Source organism: Tamandua tetradactyla, chromosome 5 (assembly GCF_023851605.1).
Source record: "Tamandua tetradactyla isolate mTamTet1 chromosome 5, mTamTet1.pri, whole genome shotgun sequence".
Taxonomy (NCBI): domain Eukaryota; kingdom Metazoa; phylum Chordata; class Mammalia; order Pilosa; family Myrmecophagidae; genus Tamandua; species Tamandua tetradactyla.
In genome coordinates this window covers 179,447,580-179,465,228 of record NC_135331.1, presented here as the reverse complement: position 1 = coordinate 179,465,228, position 17,649 = coordinate 179,447,580, and the positions used below count along the sequence as shown (strand labels likewise).

General features: G+C 35.7%; 1 protein-coding gene across 6 annotated transcripts in view; it reads left to right on the top strand.

The window, feature by feature from the left end:
* The window catches only part of CEP85L (centrosomal protein 85L), a 165,916-nt gene that overhangs the window by 9,705 nt on the left and 138,562 nt on the right, over positions 1-17,649 (top strand). For all 6 annotated transcript variants that reach the window (XM_077162757.1, XM_077162756.1, XM_077162755.1 and 3 more), the window contains exon 2: positions 14,757-14,918. In XM_077162757.1, coding sequence (XP_077018872.1) covers positions 14,757-14,918 — 162 coding nt within the window. The remainder of the gene's footprint in view (positions 1-14,756; positions 14,919-17,649) is intronic.

The window sequence follows — 17,649 nt, the reverse complement described above, 5'->3', positions numbered from 1 at the left end:
CCTAAAGTGCTGAATAGGGACTAAAGGAAACAGTTGTCTCCACGAGGTGGAATCAGGTGAGACATGATTTTTCTATGGCATATAATTCTTTCAAACCAGCACATGTCCATTCTAACTTTTTTCATGTTGAAAAGGGTTGTGGACAATATGAGACAGGAGAATGGAATTGTTGATGTTCTTAGAGAGACTGAGACCTCTGTGTTTCAAGACTTACCTGGCCTAGGAACCATCTGAAAGTTTTAGGTTTAGGAAAAGTAAACTTAGTATGTGCACCTTTGTAGGATCTCACATAGAGCCCTGGGTGTTCTTTCGGGTTAACAGGAAAGATGTTCTTAGGGGGTTGGCAAACTGTTGCAATTAGCCGTGTCTCTCATTATGGCTTCAAGGTTCATCTGTGCTGTCATATGCTTCAGGCCATCATTTCATCTAACTGCTGCATAATATTCCATCATATGTATATACCACTGTATTCCCCTTTTAAAAAGAGGAATTTAGTAAATTTCTAGCTTATAGTTCTAAGGCCAGGAAAATGTCCCAATTAAAGCATCTCTATAAAAATGTTCAATCTTAGACATCAAGGGAACTTCTTGGTTCAGGAAGGCCAATCAAGTACAGAGTTTCTTTCTCAAGTAAGAAGACACATGGCAAACACAGTTAGGGTTTTTCATCTGGGAAGGCACATGGCGGATGTAACATCATCTCCTAGCTTTCTCTTCTGTCTTGCTGTTTCATGAAGCTCCCCAAGAGGCATTTTCCTTCTTCATCTCCAAAAGTCTCTGGCTGGTGGACTCTCTGCTTTTCATAGCTGTGTCATTCTGCTTTGCTCTCTCTGAATCTCCTGCCTTTCTCTCTTGTTGTTCTCTTCTACAGGATTCTAGTAAACTAATCAAGACCCACATGGAATGAGTGAAGACACCTCTCCACCTAATCCAATTTAACAACCACTCTGATTGAGTCACATATCTCCAGGGAGATAATCTAATTAAAATTTCAAATACAATATTGAATAGGAATTAGAAAAAATGTCTGACTTTACAAAATGGGATTAGGATTAAAACATGGCTTTTCTAGGGTACAAACATCCTGTTAAACCAGCACAACTACCTTTTATTTATCCACTTGTCTGTGGATGGGCAATTTGGAATAATGATGCTGGTGTGAAAATGTCTTTGTCACTGCTTTCAACTCTTCTGGATATATACCGAGTAGTGGTATTGCCGTGTTGCAGGGCAGCTCGATTTTTACTTTTCTGAGGAACTTCCAAACTGTCTTCCACAGAGGCTGTCCCATTAAGCCTTCTACCAGCAGTGAGTAAGGGTTCTAAATTTTCCATATCTTCAACATTGTTGGTTTCCTGTTTGTTTAATAACAGCCATTTTTATATGTGTGGATAATATCTCATTGTAGTTTTGCTTTTGTATTTCCCTTTAGCTAATGCAGATGAGCTTTTTAGCCATTTGTATTTGTTCTAAGGAAAAAAAAAGTCTATTCATAGCTTTCGCCCATTTTATAATAGGGTTTGTTTTTTTGTGGTCGAGTTGTATGATTTCTTTATTTACGCTGGATATCAAACTCTTACCTGATATGTGGTTTCCAGCTGTTTTCTCCCATTGAACTGGCTGCCTCTTCACCTTCTAGACAGAGTCCTTTAAGGCCCAGAAACATTTGATTTTGAGGAGTTCTCATTTATCTATTCCTTTGTTGCTTGTGCTTTGGGTGTAAAGTTTAGGAAGCTACTAGGTCCTAAAGATGTTTCCCTGTATTTTTTTCTAGGAGTGTATAGTACTGGCTGTTATTAGGTTTTTGATCCACTTTGAATTCATTTTCATATAGGGTGTGTGATAGTTGGATTCAGTTGTCAACTTGTGAAGGTACCTAGTTCTGTTGCTGTGGGCATGAGCCAATGGTATGTGAACCTCATCTGTTGCTCATTACATCTGCAGTCGGCTAGGAAATGTGCCTGCTGCAGTGAATGATGTTTGACTTAATTGGCTGGTGCTTAAATGAGAGAGCTCAACATAGCACAGCCCAAGCAGCCCAGCATACCTCATCTCAGCACTCACAGCTCAGCCCAGACCTTTGGAGATGCAGAAAGAAATCACCCTGGGGAAGGTTGTTGGAACCCAGAGGCCTGGAGAGAAGGCCAGCAGAGATCACCTTTTGCCCTCCCATGTAAGCAAGAACCTCAGTTGAAAGTTAGCTGCCTTTCCTCTGAAGAACTAACAAAATAAATCCCCTTTTATTAAAAGCCAATCCGTCTCTGGTGTGTTGCATTCCGGCAGCTAGCAAACTAGAACAGGGTGTAAGACAGGAGTCCTCTTTCATTTTTAGCTATTAATATCCAGTTCTACCAGGCCCACTTATTGGAAAGAGTGCTTTGTCCCCGTTTAGTGGATTTGGGGGCCTTGATGAAGATCAATTGATCATAGATTTGGTGTTCTGTTCCTGCACTCTCACTTTGATTCTGTTGGTTAGTATATCTATTTTTGTGCCAGTACCATGCTGTTTTGACCACTGTGGCTTTATAATAAGCTTTAAAATCAGGAAGTGGGCGGGCCACGATGGCTCAGCAGGCAGAGTTCTCGTCTGCCATGCTAGAGGACCTGGGTTCGATTCCCGGTGCCTGCTCATGTAAAAAAAAAAAAATCAGGAAGTGTTAGTCCTCCCCCTTCATTCATCTTTTTTTTTTTTTTAGAAATTTTTGGCTATTTGAGGTTGATTTACCTTCCAAATGAATTTGATAACTAGCTTTACCAAGACTTCGAAGTAGATTGTTGGAATTTTGACTGGTGTATGTTGACTCTTTAGATCAAATTGGGTAGAATTGACAGCTTAACTACATTTAACCTTCCTGTCCGTGAGCAGGAAATGTCTTTACACCTATTTAAGTTTTTTTTAAAAATTTCTTTTAGGAATGTTATGTAGATTTTTGTATACAGGTCCTTTACATCCCTGGCTAAATTTATTCCTACATACTTGATTCTTTTAGTTGTTATTTTGAATGGATTTTTTTCCTTAATTGTGTCCTCAGTAAGGTCATTGCTTGTGTATAGAAACGTTACTGATTTTCGCACATTAATCTTATATCCCTCCACTTTGCTGAATTTGTTTGTTAGCTCAATATCTTTGTTTTCCAAATATAGGGTCATGTCATCTGCAAATAATGAACGTTTTAATACTTCTTTTCCGATTTTGATGCCTTTGATTTCTTTTTCCTGCCTGATTGCTTTCATTGTACTAGAATTTTCTAGCACAATGTTGAATAAGAGTCATGACAGTGAGCACCCTTATCTTGTTTCCAATCTTAGGGGGAATGCTTCCAGTCTCCCACCATTAAGTATGATGCTGGCTTTGGGTTTTCATATATGCCCTTTATCATATTATGGAAGTTTCCTTTCATGCCTACCTCTTGAAGTATTTTATTAGAAAAGAATGCTAAATTTTGTTAAATTCTTTTTCAGAGTCAATCGAGATGTTCATGTGATTTTTCCCTTTTGATTTATTAATGAATTGTGTTGCGTTGATTGATTTTCTCATCTTAAACTACCCTTGCAAACTGGTATAAACCCCAGTTGGTCGTGGCATGTCATTCTTTTAATGTGTCATTGGATTGGATTTGCAAATACTTTGTTGAGAATTTTTGAAAGTATATTCATTCGGGAGACTGGCCTGTAGTTTTCCTTTCTTGTAGTATCTTTATTTGGTTTTGGTATTAGAGAGATTTTAATGTCATAAAATGAGTTACTTAGTGTTCCTTTTTCCTCAAAATTTTGGTAGAGTTTGAGCAGAATTGTTGTTGGTTCCTTTTGGAATGTTTGCTGAAGTTCCTTTGTGAAGCCACCTGGCCCTGAGCTTTTCTTTGTGGGAAGATTTTTGATTTTTGATGACTGATTGAATCTCTTTACTTGTGATTTGTTTGTTGAGATCTTCTGTTTCTTCTCAAGTCAATGTGGGTTATTCCTGTGTTTCTAGGAATTATCCACTTTATTTAAGTTGCCTAGTTTGCTGGCATGTAGTTGTTCATAGTTCACATTTTAAAATCTTAAATTAGAAAAGTATGCTAAACTTTGTTGAATTCTTTTTCAGAGTCAATTGAGATGTTCATGTGATTTTTTCCCTTTTGATTTATTAATGTGTTACATTGATTCTGAAAAAGAATTCAACAAAATTTAGCATCCTTTTCTAATAAAAATACTTCAAAAGGTAGGAATCAGCAGGAACTTCCACAGTATGATAAAGGGCATATATGAAAACCATCCTTTGACTTTCAATCTGTTTGTATCCTTGGGTCTAAGATGAGTCGCTTGTAAGCAGCATGTAGATGTTTCCTATTTCTTTTTTTTTTTCTGTTCTACATATATAATCAGTAACTCACAATATCATCACATAGTTGCATATTCATCATCATGATCATTTCTTAGAACATCTGCTGAGAAATAAAAAGACAACAGAAAAAGAAATAAAATGAAAACAGAAAAAAAAAATTATACATCCCATACCCCTTACTCTTCCCTTTCATTGATCGATAGCATTTCAAAATAATTTAACATTTGTTCCCCCAATTATTTATTTTTACTCTATATGTTCTATTCATCTGCTGACAAGGTAGATAAAAGGGGCATCAGACACAAGGTTTTCACAATCACACAGTCACATTGTGAAAGCTATATCATTATACAATCATCATCAAGAAACATGGCTACTGGAACACAGCTCCACATTTTCAGGCAGTTCCCTCCATCCTCTCCATTACAGCTTGAATAACAAGGTGATACCTACTTAACGCATAAGAGTAACCTCCAGGATAACTTCTTGACTCTGTTTGGAATCTCTCAGCCATTGACACTTTGTCTCATCTCACTCTTCCTCCTTTTGTTTGAGAAGGTTTTCTCAATCCCTTGATGCTGAGTCTCAGCTCATTCCAGGATTTCTGTCCCACGTTGCCAGGAAGGTCCACACCCCTGGAAGTCATGTCCCATGTAGGCAGGGGAAGGGTGGTGAGTTTGCTTGTTGTGTTAGCTGGAGAGAGAGGCCACATCTTGGGGTTGACTCGTAGCCCTGATTTTTAAGTAGGCTTGACCTATCCTTTTGGGGTTAAGTTTCATATGAACAAACCCCAAGACTGGCGGCTTAGCCTATAGCTTTGGTTGTCCACACTACTTGTGAGAATATCAAGAATTCAACCATTCCCCGAAGGGGATTTTGCAAATACTTTTTTATTCACTGATTAAATCACTCTGAGATTTATCGGGGCATCACTCTGGACAAACCAACAAAATCTCATGTCCTACTCAAAGTTCCATGTACTTATGGTGTTCAATTAAGCTGTCTGCATAACTTATATTAGGAAATGCATTAGTCAAAATATAGCTTTTGTACCAAATAAACATTTTTTGCTTTAGTCTCACACATAAGTTGAAATTTTAAAATACTAATTACCATCTATTTTCAGCACCCTGAAGTAATGACATTCCTTTGTTCTTCCTCATGCAAAAATATTTTTTAAATTTGTGCATTTAGTCACTATCATTATACACTCTAGGCATTCCTAGATTATACCATCTCAGTCTTTATCATCTATCTTTCTTTCTGATTTCATTTATGCCCGCAGCCTCCTCCCTCTATCATTCTCACATTCAGCTTCATTCAGTGTTTTAACATAATTGTATTACAGTTAGGTAGTATTGTGTGTCCATTTCTGAGTTTTTATATTCAGTCCTGTTGCACAATCTGTATCCCTTCATCTTCAATTACCCAGTATCTTACCCTATTTCTATCTCCTGATGGTCTCTGTTACCAACGAAATATTCCAAGTTTATTCACTAATGTCAGTTCATATCAGTGAGACCATGTAATATTTGTCCTTTTGTTTCTGGCTAATCACACTCAGCATAATGTCCGTAAGGTCCATCCATGTTGTTACATACTTCATAACTTTATTCTGTCTTACAGCTGCATAATTCGCCATCGTATGTGTATACCACAGTTTGTTTAGCTCTCTTCTGTTGATGGACATTTTGGCTGTTTCCATCTTTTTGCAATGGTAAATAATGCTGCTATAAGCATTGGTGTGCAAATGTCTGTGTCCTTGCCCTCATGTCCTTTGAGTAAATACCTAGCAGTGGTATTGCTGGGTCATGTGGCAATTCTATATTTAGCTTTTTGAGGAACCGCGAAACTGCCTTCCACAGCAGTTGTACCATTTGACATTTCCACCAACAGTGGATAAGTCTGTGCCTCTTTCTCCACACCCTCTCCAGCACTTGTCGTTTTCTGTTTTATTGATAATGGCCATTCTGGTGGGTGTGAGATGATATCTCATTGTGGTTTTGATTTGCATTTCTCTAGTGGCCAGCAAAGTTGAGCATTGTTTCCTATTTCTTAATCCATTCTGCCAATCTGTATCTTTTAATTGGTTAGTTTAGTCTATTAACATTTAAAGTTTTTGTAAAAGCGGTTGTTGAATCTACCATCTTATCCTTTGGTTTTTATTTGTCAGATCTATATATTCTTTTCCCTCTTTCTCTTTTTGTATTTTAAGTTACTGTTACCCATATTCTTCAATTCTGTGCCCTCCTCCAGAACTCCCTCTACTTTTTATTTCTTTCAGCTGACAGAACTCCCTTTAGTATTTCTTGTAGGGCAGGTGTCTTGTTAACAAATTCTCTCAGCCTTTGTCTCTGTGAAAATTTTAATCTCTCCCTTGCTTTTGAAAGATAACTTTGCTGGATAAAAAATTCTTGGTTAGAAATCTTTCTCTTTCAGAATCATTGCATTGCCTTCTTGCCTCCATGGTGCCAGTTGAGTAGTACGACTAAGTCTTATATGGCTTCCCTTGTATGTGGTGAATCAGTTTTAGCTGTTTTCAGGGCTTTCTGTTTTTCTTTAGCATTGAGAGTCTGATTAGTATGTGTCTCGGAGTGGGTCTGTTTGTAGTTATTCTGTTTGGGGTTTGTTGAGTTCTTTGGTTTGCATATTTGTATCTTTTATATGGGTTGGGACATTTTCCCAACATTATCTCCTCAACTCATCTTCCTAGCCCTTTCCTCTTCTTTTCTTACGGGACAACAGGACGTGCTGTCCATCCTTTCCCTGAGGTCCAATTCAAATTTTCCCATCTACTTTGCCATTTGTTCTTTTGTGCATTCAGATTACATTGTCCTGTCCTCTAGTTTGCTTATCCTTTCTCCTGTCTCTTCAAATTGCTGTTTTGTGTCTCTAGTATGTTTTTATTTGGCCTTTAGTATCTTTCAGCTCTGTGAAATATACTATTTTTCTTAGTTTATTCTTTCAAACTCTTCTTTATGCTCTTCTAGTGTCTTCTTGATAACTTTTATGTCATTAGTCAACCCATTGAATTTATTTAGGAGATTTGTATGAATGTCTTTTATTAATTGTTCCAAATTCTGTATCTCCACATGTGTTTTAATTTGTTCATTTCACTGGACCATATCTATCTGCAGCTTCATATGTTTTGTGATTTTCCTTTGGCTTCAAGGCATTTGATTATCTTGATAAGATTATTTTGAAAATTGATTTCCCTCAGTCATCTAAGATTTTGTATTTGTTTGGGTTTGCATCAAAGGTCTCCTTTTGTGCTTGGTTTATCAGTAATTCCCTACTAAACCGAGACCTCCCAGACCTCAGGCAGGATATGCAATTCTACTTGAAGATCTGTTGAAAGCTAGGCACTTAGGCAGTTTGTCAGACTGCACTTTCTGCGTCTTCTCAAGAGATGGCACTCTTGGACCTCTTTTTCCTCTCAGGCCTGCTCTCCCCATCGCAGCAGCTAGATGAGCAGGATGGAGATCCAGTGCACTTCTACCCAAGGCCACTGGTCTTGGTGCACGCTGAAAGCTGCCAACTGCAGGGATGGCAGGTGGGCATTGTGTACCTTGGTGGAGGACCTGCTTGTGGGTCTGATGGGTCTCGTGGTCTCCAGGCTTCTGCTTCAAATGACCTTAGGCTGTGGGACTGCCCTCAGCAAATCCAGAAAAGCCTGGCAGTGCAGAATGGCTTGGCTGTTTTCCTTGGCCGCATCTCTTCCCCATGCACACCTGAGGGCTCTGAACCTTTGTGGGGAAAGGGAAGCAGTAGTGGTACTCTTGCTGGCCAATTGTCAAACTGGTTTCACTCTGCATCTCCCCTTCCTTCCCAGTCTCTGTCAAAAACCTGCTGCCCATAGCAACCTGTCTCAGGAGTCAGGGACAGGCACTGTACATTGACTGGAAGGTCTCTGTGCACAGGTCAATGGAGTTTTTAGTTATCCTTCTAGAAATGTCCTATGCATATAAATTAATAAAATAGTAACTGCAACATTTATTGGGCACTGAATTATCTGCCTGACACTATTTATATCTTTGCATATTACTTCATTTGAGTATCACAGTGACTTCATTTTAAGTATCACAACATCGTTTTTACCCCTCAGTTTGTATATGACAAGCTGAGGTGACTTGCTCCAAGTTTCACTGCTGATAGACATACAGCAGAATTTGAATCCAGGCAGATTGGTTTCACAGTCCACATTCTTTTCCATTAAGCTATACTGCTAATTTTAAATTAAAAATTAAGGCTACTGGAATTACCCTAGAGATAAGCAGTACTGAAATGGAGTGGAGGACTGGGATGAAGAATGTGTCACTGTATTATATTTCTTTGATCTTAGCTATCTTCAGTGTTGTACAGCTTGTTTCAAAGATTGTAAATATTTTATTAATTTTCTCATTTGGTTTTTGAAAAAGGGTTTAAAAATTTCCCTAGATTGTTTTTTAATAGTTCAGTATTTCATTTAAATGTTTTGTAAACCAGTTATTATTTAGTAATAAAAATTATGATAACCAATATTTACAGAGAATTTATTAAGAACTGAACTCTGTCAAATATCCTATATTCATAATCTTAATTGTTACGGCAAACCCTATTTAAGTAGACTTTATTAATATCATCACAGTTTTATGGCAGCGCAGGTCTGATTTAATTTCATGTTAAAGATAAATAAACTGAGGGTCATGGAGGTTAATATTGTTGTCCTAAAATTAAATAACTCATGGTGGTGGAGAGCCTGGATTTTTGAATCCAGTTCTTTCTGATACAGTCACTGATCACAGGGCTTCATGCACTCTCTCTACTTTAAGCAACTCTGTCACAGTTTGCTAAAGAGGTAAATAAGTCCTCTCCTTGAAGTGATTGTATCTAATAGTGCTGGCAATGTAGTAGAATTTCCTTTTCAGTCAAATCAACAAAATCATGCAGGATAATGATATTTCAGACGTATATATGGGATTACTATATGGTAATCTTGTTTGTACTTGTGAGGAAGCTCTAATTCACATACACTTCAAAGGAAAAAACAAACAGAACTAAAAAGCAAATTTATCCAAGGTTTACTATGTTCTAGCTTGTGTTTTTGAAACATTTTTACCCATGACTCTCATTAAAATATATATATTTTACATTTTGACCTAGTACACAGATAGACACACATGTATTCCCTTATTTATATGTGAGACTTTTTTTCTATTCTACTCATTTTATTCCAAGTAAAAGCATTTTTCAGTATTAAGTTGCATGATGAGACATCCATTAAAAAAAACAAACCTTCAATATAGATCGTCACAAATAATCAGCACTGTATACAGGTATGTTCTGAGGGTTAGCTCAAAAGACATGAGGATCCTGGCACTACACCTTCTCTATTGGCTTTCACATAATGCACACAGAAGCTGTTTGGGTGTGGCCAAGTCCCTTTGGGAGAAAGTTTTATCTATAGTGAAGCTTATAAATAACGCATCAAAGAATGGATAACAAATTTAATATGGAAAATGAAGTAGTTTCATCCTTAAGTTCAGGGAATTGTTCTTTAACATATAATCTGAATCCTTCAGCTTTATTTTAAATCTATTTGTCTGTAGAAATAATCAGCCTAATATAATTCTTATATTTAAAGATTGTTGTTTATCTGACTTATTTTCTAAAAAATGTTCATAATCATTCCATTTTATTGTAAAATATATTTAATATTATAACTATACATTCTTTTAAAAACCAGAGAATGATGTAAAATGTTCTATAATCTCATCACCTTGCTACAAGTAGCGTTTTCATCTATTTTAACTTTCATATTTTATTAAATAACACCATACATATAAGTTTGTATGCTGCATTTTAATGTATCCTTATATCAAAGACTTTCCTGCTTGTTATTCATAGTTTCTGTAAGTATTTAAAAAATGTTTTAACCACATATTACATCGGTAATTTACATAATGTACAGCAAGGGGGGATGGGTGTTTTCCAAATTTTAATATTATAACTCTCTTATGAACATTTTTGTGCTTTTTCCATATTTGAGATATTTTAAGTAGTACTTTATGTAGTTTTGAGTAACTTCCCAGAGTAGACTGTCAAGAAAATGAGTATTTCAAAATATTATGATGGCATTTTGTTGAGTTTTCTGAAAATTAATATATAAGATTGGTAGGCTTTCTGACATCACTATAATTATCGAGTATAACTTTTTTTTTCCTCTAAGGGAAGAATGGTAACTTGTTTTACTTGGATTTTCTGGCAACTATCACCACGAAAATTTTTTGTGTGTGGTTTAATGTTCTATTTAATTTTCTGTGACTCTTTTTACAAAAAAGTCTTTTGACCTTGTTTGAGACATATTTATGAGGAATTTTGGTTGTCAGCTTTTCAAAATTAATACTTTTTTTTTTTTAGCTGCCTTGATAAATATTTACTGATCTTTAAATAGATGCTTAATGCAAAGTTTAAAGGATTTGTAAAAATCTCCTGGAATTAAAAATTAGAACAATAACCTAAAAAAAAAACCAAACTTGTTCTAATCCTTCTTTTAGATGGGAGAATATTTTTGTAGCTCTAATTATTAGGCTTCCAAAATTATAATTTTATTCTATAAACATTTATTGGATGCCGATGGTAATAGAGACTACATTTACTGGGGCCCTACCTAACTGTACCTTTCTGTGCTATGTTCAGGAGACTAAAAGAAAAAAGTTGTTTTTCACTCTCCCCATTTGGTGAGGAGAAAAAAAGTCATGCACATATGGGTTAAAATAATTTAGTGAATGATGTAATGGAAATTTTGAATAATATATTGGGAGTATACAAAGTAGTTAATATCACCTGGAATAATCAAAGAAAACTTATAAATCAGGTTAAGTCTGAACTGGAACACTTAAATAATGTAAAGAAGGGAGATTATTTGGAGTCGTGAAAGGGCCTGAGCTTTGCTTGGAGGCTGTGATTAGGTAAGTGTGGCTTGAGTGAGTGTGTGTGTGTGTAGTAGAACTGGAATGGAGCAGTAGGGGTTGCAGAGGGTTGGAAAATGAGATTGCCAATTGGTGGAATTGTGCCAGATGTAAGGAGTTTGAGTTTTTAAAAATAGGCAGTTTGAGTTTTTTAAAAAAGAGCCTGCAGAACTGTATAAGTAGGAGAATGACATAAACATGTCTAACTAGGAGGATTTTACTAGTAGGGTTGAGGCTGGCTTGATTAGCGTTCTGGCAGGAAGCTAAGTTCTGGGAGATTGTAGCAGTCGGGCCGAAAGTCATGATCTTTGACAATGGGATGGAGAGGAGCAATATAATTCATTTAATACTTCTGAATTGAAATGAAGAGTTTCAGAAATTGATTGGATGGACCATTTATGGGCAGGTGGAGATTTTTTTGTTGTATCCCCTGGATTTATTCCTTTATAATTTAGTTCTATATTGATGTTTATTAATATGCAGAATTGGGGTAGTTGAAGGCTACTCTGGACTTTGTGCATAAGTACATTTTATATTTAATATACCAAAGATGTTAGAATGTGAAATATATTTTATCTTATGACATATAAGGGTAAATGTGCTTTGATGTTTGCTATTTTGTTCTCTTCTTGTCTATTTCATTAAAAAGGATTGGTTTCAACTCACTAAGTTGCTTTTAAGATAGGCTAGTGAATGATTACCTGAGTCCTGAAAACAGCAGTTTGTATTTTACTGTATGCATTCAGTTCTTTATGTAAAAGTGTAAATCATCTTTGTCAGTAGTGTTTTTATTCTCAGTTATAATTTAAAAATTGAATAAGATCAGTTATTATTTCATGTGCAATTACAGATATATTAATATATTATGGAAGACTTGAGTACTGTATATATTTTTTTGCTTCCAATAAAAACAAGTTTTTAGAAGGGAAATGAATTACAGTAGTTTGCTTCTTCATTCAACTTTAATCTTCCTTAATTTTCAGTGTGAGAAATATTAATACTGGAAAAACTAAGTGACCTGGATAAAAAAAATACTGGATAAGTTGATATTCTATTTAAAAGACTCAAAATTGGTATTGAAAAATGTAACACTATATTCTGAAGAGGAGTTCTGATGTACAGTGTCTTGGGGCCTTGCTGTTCCTGCGGTAATGTTACCGTCTTTGCTTTAGAGAGAACTGATTGTACAGTCATCAGACCACTTGACTGTGTTAAGGCCTAGCTGAGTCTTTATTGCCAGAAATCAATGAGCCTTAAATATTTTTTTTAAGTGCACAGCACATTTCTAGAAACTGAGTAGCTACTATTTAAATAACCATACTGAACGACCTTAACAGTATACGAAAGTCAGCTCAAAATGGATAAAGACCTAAATCTCAGAGCCAGAACTGTGAAACTCCTAGAAGAAAACCTAGGAAAGCATCTTTAGGACCTGGTGTTAAGCAATGGTTTCTTAGAATTTGCACCCAAAGCACAAGAACTAAAGAAAAAAATAGATAAAAGGGACTTCATCAAAATTGAAAGCTTCAAAGGACTTCATTGTGAGAGTGAAATGACAGCCTACCCAATTGGAGAAAATATTTGCAAACCACATATCTAATAAGGGTTTAATATCCAGAATATATAAAGAAATCCTTCAACTCAGCTATGACAAAACAAATCAATTAAAAAATGGGCAGAAGACTTGAATAGATATTTCTCCAAAGAAGAAAAACAATTTGCCAAAAAGCACATGAAAAGTTGCTCACTATCATTCACCATTAGGGAAATGCAAATCAAAGTCACAATGAGATATGTTTCACACCCACTATAATGACAACTCTTTAAAAAAATGGTAAATTTCCAGTGTTGGAGAAGATGTGGAGAAGTAGAACATTCATTCATTGCTGGTGGCAAAGTAAAATGGTGCAGCTGCTGTAGAAGGCAATTTGACAGTTCCTGAGACAGCGAAGTATAGAATTCTCGTATGATCTGGCAATTCTACTACAAGGTATATGCCCAGAAGAATTGAAAGTGTGGACCTGAACAGTTGTTTGCACACCAGTATTTATAGTAGCATTAGTCACAACTGCTGAAAGATGGAAGCATCCTAAGTGCTCAAACTGAGGAATGTGAAAAGTGGCATATTTACACAAAGGAGTAGTATTCAGTCATAAAAATGAATGATACTGGATAATGAGACATATAATACTTTCATTTTATTATCTTTCTGTCATTTTGGACACCCAGGATGAATTGCTTTGCTTTCTTTAAAAGGAAAAATTTAGCAAGAATAGGATCAGAGTGCTATTCTCATGAGCAAATTAGAATACTGACTTAAAAGTATATGAAGTTTTTCTGGATGGGTCATCTGTTTTCCCTTTTGATTGATCCAATTATTTGTGTGATGTGATTCCTCAGAGCTGTTTTGAGAAGGAAACCTTTTTGGAAAAAAGAGGTACATGAGTAGTTATGCTTCCCTCCTACAGCTTTAAAAAAATCTTTTGTTCCAGTAGACTCAATTGTGATATTACTGAAACAGGCTTGTGGCTATATCAGCTAAAACAAAGAGCCAATCTATTCTAAGTTTTTTATTTTGAAAAGTAAGAAATTATTTTCCTTTTAAGTTTATAGATAGATTCATTTTGTGTATATTAGTGTACAGTCTTATATTTTGGATGTTTTTAAAAGTTGTGAGAAGAGCTTGATTTGTATATTAGAATGTATCCATTTTGTTCCAAACTACACTAATTAAGTCCTACGAAAAAAAAAATCTCCAAAGGCTTTAATACTTACATAGAAAAATTAAGAGATGCTTACATGGTAGATAAATTATTGGATTTATTACTGGGTGGAAGTTAACCATTTTTAAAAATAAAAGTTTTTTTTTTTCCTGACGATCAAAGTAAAGTGATAAAAGAAAAAAAAAAGTCAAAGAAATGACCAATAAAACATGAAGTGAGCCTAAGATGATGGATAAAGCAGAAAAAAGGCAAGTAGAATTCAGTAGAAATTGACAAGATAAGTGAAATAAAATATTGTGAGAGCACTGAAAAGACAAAATAGGTAAAAGTTAGAGAAGTTACTCATAAATTGCAAGGAAAAATCAAGCTAAGTAGTAAGATTCTGTTAAATGTATGTTGCAAGATAATTAAGGAAGTTAAAGTCAATTGTAATAATACAGAATAATTTTAAATTTCGAGAGAGTAGGAGATGATAGAAAAAACGGATTTAACATTTTTAGTAAAACAGCAGTATAAATTCAAACAGTGATACTCAGAAACAGGAAACAGAGTTCTTGAGCCAGACAAAGCTGCAAAATTAGCATTGAACCAAAATTTGTGTGATGCCACCAAAATAAACATAATCTATTTGAGTTATGTGGTGCAGAAAATAGCCTTTTATATATAGTGTGCATTTTTCACAAGGTCAAAAAAAAAATCTCTACTTACTCATAGAAATTATATGTGTGTGTAAACTATTGCATATTTTCCTTTTTAGGCCCAGATTATTCTTCCTCAGGATGGTTACCTGGTAATGAATCATTGTGGCAGGCCACAACTGTTTCATCTAACCATCGAAATAACCCTAACAGAAGACATAGTATAGCATCGGACAGTGGAGACACTGGCATTGGAACTTCCTGTTCTGACAGCGTGGAAGGTGAGCTAAATTTCTGAGTGTTTAGATATGAATCTTTGGAGAATGGTTATTATATGGGAAATTCAAGGGATGTGTTTTATTATTCTAAAGTAAGAAATTATAAAGCAATGTTTGAATGTTTAATATTGTTCAGTGTTGCTGTATATTAAAGTAAATTGTCCATCTGGTCATACAGTTTTTCTTTCACTGTTTTTTTATTTATATTTTTTTATTTTAGTAAAATACTCAACCTAAGATTTCTCCTTTTAACCACTTTCAGAAATATAGCTCAGTTGTGTTAATTGCTTTCACAATGTTGTCTTCATTCATTTTTTTAAATTAAACTTTTGATTTTGAGATAATTGTGGATTTCACATGCAGCTGTGAGAAATAATACATAGCGATCCCATGTACTCTTTCCCAGTTTCTTTCTGTAGTAACATCTTGTGAAACTATAGTACATTATCACAACCGGGATATTAACATCAGTATTCAAGATACAAAACATTTCCATAACTGCAAGAATTTTTCATGTTGCTCTTTTTTTACTTTAATTTTTTTAATTATGGAATATAACATATACATGAAAAAAGGAATAAACTTCAAAGTGTATTTTAACAAGTAGTTATAGAACAGATTTCAGAGTTTGATATGGGTTATAGTACCACAATTTTAGGTTTTTCCTTTCATCTGCTCTAAGATACTGGAGACTAAAAGAAATATTGATATAATGATTCAGCAGTCATACTCATTGTTAAACCCTACTTTCTATGGTATAATTCCTCATTCTCCTTTGATCTTTCTCCCAATCTTTAGGGGTATTTGCACTGTGTCCATTCTAAGTTTTTCATGTTGGAAAGGGCTGTCAATAATATAGGATAGGGGGATGGAACTACTTGATATTCTTGAGAGGCTGGCCCCTTGAGTTCTAGGACTTATCTGCCCTAGGAATCCATCTGGAAGTTGTAGGTTTCTGGAAAGTAATTTTTTTTTTTGGTGGGGATTTGGCAAATTATGGTAAATAGCTGAAGCTTGTGCAGTACTAGAGCCTCCAGAATATTCTCCGACTCTATTTGAATTCTCTCAGCCACTGATACCTTATTTTGTTCCAATTCATTTCCCCCATTTGGTCAGGCAGGCATCGTTAATTCCATGGTGCCAGGCCCAGGCTCATCCCTGGAAGTCATATTCCACATTGCCAGGAAGACTTTTATCCCTTGGTGTCATGCCCTACCAGGGGATGATAATGATAGGGGAGCCGATAACGATTTTACTTTCAGAGTTGGGCTTAGAGAGAAAGAGGCCACATCTGAGTAACAAAAGAGGTCCTCTGGAAGTAACTCTCAGGCATAATCCTAGGTAGACATATCTTCTCCACTACATAAATAAACTTCCCAGGAGCAAGCCTCAAGATCAAGGGCTGAGCCTATTGACTTGGGAGTCCCTAGTATTTGAGACAGTGCCAGGGGTTTCCCTGGTGGTAAAAACATAATAGTTCCATATTTCTTCTCCTGTCCATCAAGGTGCTTTGCCAATAGTTTTTGACTATCTCCTCAACATATTTTGGATGTATCCGGGCATTACATTAATCTATACAGAATTACAAACCCATTCTGGGCTCCGTGTGTTTGGGTTGTTTAAATGATCTAGCTAGAGAGGTGGAGTTAGATTATGTGCTACAGAAAATTTGGGTTTTGAACAAACCTTTATTCCTTTGGTCTCGCTGGGTAGGTGAAGTTCTAAAATACAGTGTCCTCCTCACCCCTATATTCTGATTTACCTTAGTCCCGACACAATCAGCTTTGTTCTTGTCTCTAATTGAAGCCTGATCTCTTTTTCAGTTTCTTTAGCAGTTGTTGAATATGGGAATGCTGACTTTCAGACCTGCAGAACTCCTAAGTCTTAGGTGTCACACAGGTACTCAAAATTCCAAGGAAATAACCACGTTATACATATATAGCACAGCCTCTCAGAGTCTAGAAATAACAATTATACCTCCTGACTAAATGTGATTGCTATAAGATCTTACAATCTAGGCCTAATTTTCTTACAATTATTTTCTAAAAGAGACTATACAATATTTGCTCCTTTGTTTCTGGCTTTTTTGCCCACATAATGTCACCAAGGTTCATTCACCTTGTTGGAGGCCTCACAATTTCATTCCTTTCTGTAGCTGTGCAATATTTGATCATATGTATGGACAAAATTCTCCATTCTGCTTCTCAGTCAGTGTATCCTTCAGCCACCTCCATCCACTAGGCGTCATGTATGATGTCCAAAGTCAACAATCCATGTCTTACATTTTCCTCACTTAGTTGTATAATCATCAACAATCTCAATTTTAGACAATTTTCATTGCTTCCAAGAGGAAAGTAACTTATCAACACACCCTCACCAAATGGAGAATCCAAACCTCCCCTCAACTCGTTTCCCTGCCCCCCATTATTTACCCCTAATATTGCTGTAGTACTATTGATGTCTTCCTGTTAAACATAGACTATAGCATGCAATAGTAATTTCCCCCTGATACCCCACTATTATTTACTCCTTGTATAAGATTCATACCTTTGAAGTAGTTCATTTAAGAACTTATATTTTTAGTGTTAATTGGTAGAATACCTGGATCTAAACAACCCCTTTCAATCATGCTCACCTTCAATATGGCAATATTACTTATAGACAGTAATAAACTACCTTCACTTCTATCCATTCCTTACATTTACTTTCAACCTCATTAGCTAATTGTTCACTC